Source organism: Carex rostrata, chromosome 2 (genome assembly GCF_964058835.1).
Source record: "Carex rostrata chromosome 2, lpCarRost1.2, whole genome shotgun sequence".
Lineage (NCBI taxonomy): Eukaryota > Viridiplantae > Streptophyta > Magnoliopsida > Poales > Cyperaceae > Carex > Carex rostrata.
Genome location: NC_135919.1, coordinates 14,074,888 through 14,080,948, shown reverse-complemented (window position 1 = coordinate 14,080,948; position 6,061 = coordinate 14,074,888). Strand labels below are relative to the sequence as shown.

The 6,061-nt window shown below is 34.5% G+C and overlaps 2 protein-coding genes across 2 annotated transcripts; both read left to right on the top strand.

Moving 5' to 3' along the window:
* The first annotated feature begins 1,392 nt into the window (after window positions 1-1,392).
* On the top strand, window positions 1,393-2,632 carry LOC144543897 (histone H2AX). The gene is made up of 2 exons (XM_078292350.1): window positions 1,393-1,801; window positions 2,247-2,632. The coding sequence occupies exons 1-2, from the start codon at window positions 1,601-1,603 to the stop codon at window positions 2,466-2,468; spliced, it is 423 nt and encodes a 140-aa protein (XP_078148476.1). The 5' UTR covers window positions 1,393-1,600; the 3' UTR covers window positions 2,469-2,632.
* Window positions 2,633-4,433: 1,801 nt separating this feature from the next.
* Window positions 4,434-6,061, top strand: LOC144550481 (protein DMP2-like). The gene is made up of 2 exons (XM_078298564.1): window positions 4,434-4,851; window positions 5,550-6,061. Exons 1-2 carry the CDS (start codon window positions 4,576-4,578, stop codon window positions 5,868-5,870), a joined length of 597 nt encoding a protein of 198 aa, XP_078154690.1. The 5' UTR covers window positions 4,434-4,575; the 3' UTR covers window positions 5,871-6,061.

The window sequence follows — 6,061 nt, the reverse complement described above, 5'->3', positions numbered from 1 at the left end:
AATAAAGATAATAAAAAAACTTCGATAAAATATTTTGAACTAAAAATCTATATGAAATATGGTATTCCTTACTTAAAAAAAAATACTAATCAAATCATTATAGATATGAAAATCAAGATTTAATATAAAAAAATTATGATACTAATCAATTTGCTAGCAATTAATGAGAGAAAAAAACGAATTGATTAGTATTTTCTTAATACCAGCAAATTGATTAGTATTTTTTTTAATGATTTGAGAGAAAAAATGAATTGATTAGTATTTTATTTTCTTAATAAAATAAAAATCTTTGATAAAAGATTTTGAACTGAAAATCTATATGAAATCTAGAATTCCTTACTAAAAAAAATACCAATCAAATCATTATAGATATGAAAATCAAGATATAATATAAAAAATTATGATAAAATACTAATCAATTTGTTGGTATTAAGATATAATATAAAACAATTATGATGAAATACTAATCAATTTGCTGGCAATTAAAAAAATACTAATCAATTATGGTAAAAAACGAATGCTCCTTAAAGCCTTCCTTTATTGATTATTCTTTTTATTAACTTTTGTATTAGTTGTGATAGATATGGGAGGAACATTGTAAGGGTATAATATGTATTCAAAGCAAAAAATTTCTCTCGGCTCTCAAAATTGCAATTGATGTGTTTAATATAGCACTCCCCTAAAAAAACATCAGTACATGCAAATTTAAGATATCTGATGTTCTAGTGCCGAACAGATAAGAATTCAGATATGATTTTGAAGTTACAGAGCGAATACAAATATGTATATAGAGTGCTATTATTCAAAAAACCCGATTAGCAAGATATAATGATATGTGCGATATGTGCATTTTAATTTAAAAGTTATAATAAACATATTTTGTTTATCAATATAATTAAATAAATGATATTAATTTTTGTTTTGTTATAATATTTACCATTTATTTGTCTATATTTGTATCACAAAATTTATATGTATAGAAAATTAAAAATATTTTAATATCCAAAATATATTCGATCTAAATTTGTATTTGAGTCTTATTTGAAAAATAAAATTGAATACATATATTATTCGATCACCACAATCCGTATCATCTCAGGTACCATACCTAATTGTAAGAAAAAAAAAAGGGTCTGATTTTAATCTCAGTTAGAGATTTGAATATTCGATACCTGATTGTAAATATTGGTAGTCCGTTTTAAAATTAATAACAGATGAAATCAGAATTTGCTAATTCTGCATACGTACTGCCGTACGGAGTTGATCCGAATTCCTATACCTACGATCCGTTTTGACTCCTAAAAATACATATCCCCAATTCCTGGTCCACGAATTAAAACATGCACCAAAGAACCGCCTTTTCGCAATTCCTGCCCCGCCCTCGGCAGGTCCGAAAAGTGAAATTCTCCCTCCTTAAGTTGCCACGCTGGCGATCCTCAGCAAACCCACGCGACCAATCGGCGCCCTTCCTTACTCCCTTTATAAACCATCCCACTCTTATTTCGCCTCCCACAGCAATACAGCATTTTCATTTCCCTCTCTCTTTCTCCAATCAAAACCTAGGGTTTCTAGACTCTTCGATCCCCACCGCAATCAGAAAATGAGTTCCCCCGCACCCGGTAAAGGAGGCCGTGGCAAGTCTAAGACGGCGGCTAAGGCGGTGTCTCGATCGTCTAAAGCTGGTCTCCAGTTTCCAGTAGGTCGGATTGCGCGCTACCTCAAGACTGGAAAATATGCAGAGCGGGTCGGAGCTGGTGCGCCCGTTTACCTCTCCGCTGTGCTCGAATACCTAGCCGCTGAGGTAATGGATCCGATCTACTCTTTAAGTGTCAGATTGTGTACTTCTCGTGAATCTTTTGCCTGAGGCCCTGAACTAATTATAGGATGTTAGTAGTTTTATGTGGTTTGCTTTTGTTTAGGTATTAGAGCTTATATTGGTTGATATATATATTTGGTGTCCCTTTCAACCATTACTTAAACAGCGGATTCTTTGAAGAATTGATTTGTCAAAATCAGGGGTTTAAACGTAACCTGAACATCATATTTTCATTGTTCATAATCTAGAAAATTTGGGTAATTTTAATATGTTGTCCTGGCAATGGGCTGTATTTTTTTTAGTTTTATTTCATTTTAGCTTAATTTGAGGTTTTCATTCTGTCTGAGTTTCTATTTTCGAATTTTGGTTGATACAGATTGAAGAGTTTTCTTATTTTTTTTTTTTAACTTAGATTAATTTTTTTTTTCAGGTGCTTGAATTGGCTGGGAATGCAGCTAGAGATAACAAGAAAAATAGGATTGTGCCAAGACACATCCAGTTGGCTGTGAGAAATGATGAAGAGCTGAGCAAGCTCTTGGGAATGGTTACCATTGCCAATGGAGGTGTGTTGCCTAATATTCACCAGACACTTCTTCCCAAGAAAACTGGAAAAGACAAGGGGGAGATTGGATCTGCCTCTCAGGAGTTCTAAGTTAATTATTTTTTTGCTCTTGAGTAACTAGTGCTCTTTTGGGACTGAGAGGTGATGGTTTATGGGTTTTGTTTTGGGGTTTTGGTGGCCAGTTCTAAACTCCTTTTCGTATGTAGTCTAGTAATGTGTATGAAACAATGGTGGTAAAGATAATTTTTTCTAAAGATCTGTTCTAATTATTCTCTGTTGGTTCCTCTTAAAAAAGGAATTTACCGATTGCCTTGACGGTTTGGTGGTTTTGTTTTTAATTTGTTATGACAGGTTTCTAAAAGTTCCATCATTCCAGTCCTTTTGCAATTATTTTGCATTCGATGCTCCTAATATTAGATAGTTGGTACTCGTTAAAATAATTTATCGCTGATCAGGGAAACAGTATAAAACTCTGTTCAGCGATAAATTATTTTAACGAGTTTTATACTGAACAGTACGGGAAAATAAAAAAAAAGATGCAATCGAAGTGGGCCTCATTTTGTCCTGTAATCGGGCGGAAGTGTTAATATGTTTTCGGCGGCTGGGTATGGGCTTATTTATAAGATGAAGTTAAGCCATCTTTTTTAATCTTAGCTAGGGCCCGGTAATTTCTCTCTGCCATAACAGGCCATGGAAGGGTCTCAAATAAATTCAGGTGCTTGTAAAATATATAGCTATGTGGCTTTCTTATAACCAAAGAAAAATATAAAATATATAGCTATGTGGCTTTCTTATAACCATAGAAAAATATACTGTGGCTTTCTGACTCACCAATCGGTCAATAAACTAGAATTTTTATTTTAATCTGGATTAATTCGTCACTTCCGGTCCAGGACAGATTGAATCCCATAGCAGTTCTCTAATTCGTCACTTCCACATTAATTAAATGCGGATCAATAGGCTTAGCTTTTAGGCTCAAACAGGAAAGACGACCCCTGGTTATGTGGTACTAGTCTACTAGAGGGTTGTTACCAGCTTAAAAACGAATTTCGTATCATCTGAGTTAACTCAAATTTTGAGTTAAAGGTCTGGACCGTCCGATTTTTAATATGCACTACTATTAAAGGGCCCTGTGCGTTATAAGTATGGGCTGGATTGGTTCAAATGCTGATTGCATGGTCCGGAAATTAACTCAAACGGTATGATAATAAAGACTTAAAGAGGATGCGGATTCCTTTAAAACATTGTAATGGTGGTTTGTTAATAGAACATTAGAGAACTTGGTGGGATACCCCACTTTTCTCAGAAAAGAAAAGGAAAGAGGACCCTTATAGGTTTCGGATACAAGGGAACTTTCATAACAGCAAATTGCAAATTTAAAAATTAGAAAATTTATGATGTTGGCAGCAAGGAAAGAAAACGCAATTGCCCAAGAAGGCTGGGCTGGCAGCTGGCGGTTGGTTCACTACTTCAACTATCTATCATAATAACAAAGCGTGAACTCTATTGTAGAACAATACAATACGATACAATGACCTATTTTTAAAGTCAAACAAGTTTAATAAGAAAGTTACAACCCTCAACGTCACCAATCAAGATATAATGGAGCAACCTACTGTACTGCACATAGAAAAACATGACAACCATCTAGCATTATCAGTCAAGCAAGTTATTGATCCATAGTTCCATACTATTAGAAGAATGAAAGTCACTAAAACCGTGCAGTTCCTTTCCATAATCACAGCACAGAGAGAAAGCAATGTTTTTAATTAGGAGTAAATCTTCGCCATAATATGATAAGTGTGAAGGTAGCTATCACTTTGGCATTCCCAATAGGTCACTAGCTCTTTAAAAATTTTGCTCTTTGTCCATTACTTGGATAGTTGGATTTGTATCTTTGCGTAGTAAATTAACAAAGAGGGCAACTAACATTCAAGTTTCAACTAGCATACATGCCTAATCCAAGTTAAATTGGACTCTTAGGTAGATCTCTTCATATATATATAATATATATATATATCATATTTGTATTTAGTGACAGTTAACCCCCTGCCTCCTTATCACTCGCACGTGCCCATCTCCCTCTCCATTACCGCTGCACATGTACCATTATAAGTAGACCCGAGATGATAATCGTGCTCATCATACACCCAAATAATTACTTACTTTACCTATAATTTTTTTTGGAGTCTAGAAGATGGCAGGGGATCAGGCTGAATCATTGACAAGTTCCGCAGATAAGGCATCTTCTACGACTGAGAAGGTGACAAGTTCAAGTTTCCAGGGGGTTGGAAATCTCATCAAGCTCCTACCCAGTGGCACCGTGTTTGTCTTCGAGTTCTTGAACCCCCTTCTAACCAACTATGGCAGCTGCACCACCTTAGACAAGTATCTGACCGGTGCCTTGCTTGTCTTGTGTGGCTTTTCCTGCTGCTTCTCTAGCTTCACCGATAGTATTGAAGAAAATGACAAGGTAAAAAAAAAAAAAAAAACTTCATCTGTTAACTAATAAATGTGTTTTTTTATTTTTTATTTTATTTTTGGAAATAGGAATTCCTGTAAATTCCAGCATCCATTTCTTCTAAAATGGCCCTTGCAAAAATCAAACATGCATCTCTTCATAGGGAGACAATATTCATCACCATCTCTGCTAAGCTTAATATGATGCGTACAATGTGTCGTTAGTTCATCATAAAACTTTCATGACTAGTTGCTCTGAAACTTAATGCTCTAGAGAGCATTTTATATTTTATTAAAAATGAAATTCTTAATACTCGTAATCCTGTGTGTCATGACTGCTTGATTTATTTTGAAGCTCATCGCGAGTGAGATTATTATTTTAGAATAGAACCTTTTTGTAGGATTGAAACTCAGGACATGTGGTTTGTCACCACATCTACTTGGTTCTTATAAAAACGTAAAATCTACACAGAAGAGGATCATTCAGTTAATGTGTACGTAATATTATCATTACTAAAAATTTGCTTATCATACATAAGGACCATGGCAAATAGTAAATGATTAAATGATTAAATCAGGTTTGTCTTTCATAAATTTTGAACAAAAAAGATAAATTAGAGAAAACTATTCAAGTTTGTGTTTTATTTTTTTGGAGATTGTCCAGACTTTGAAATCCGTCAACAGTTCATAACAGATGTTCAACCGTGACAGGTGTACTATGGCCTTGCGACGAGAAAAGGCATGTGGCTCTTTTCAGGCTCAACTTCAACCAACCTATCAAAATACAAACTGAGATTTGCAGATTTTGTGCATGCTGCATTTTCTTTGTTAGTTTTCATTGTGGTCGCATTATTAAACTCAGACACTGTCTCTTGTTACTATCCTTCCCTCAAGTCAAATCAGAAAAATGTACTAATGGCACTACCAGTGGTTGTTGGGTGTGTTGCCAGTACTGTATTTGCTGCATTTCCTTCTAACAGGCATGGTATTGGTTACCCTCGTAGCACAAAGACAGAAACATCTTCTGAGTGATGCTGTGTATCTTTACTATTTGATTCTGTTTTCTTTCTGTACTTATTTTAAGAAATAAGACGTGAACTTTTGAACTTGTGCGTGCGTGCGTGTGCCTGTGTCATACTTGCTGTATATATATATTTTTTTTTTGCTGATGTATTTGTATGTGACCAGAAAATGTATTTTATATATTTATTGGCAGAATCTAA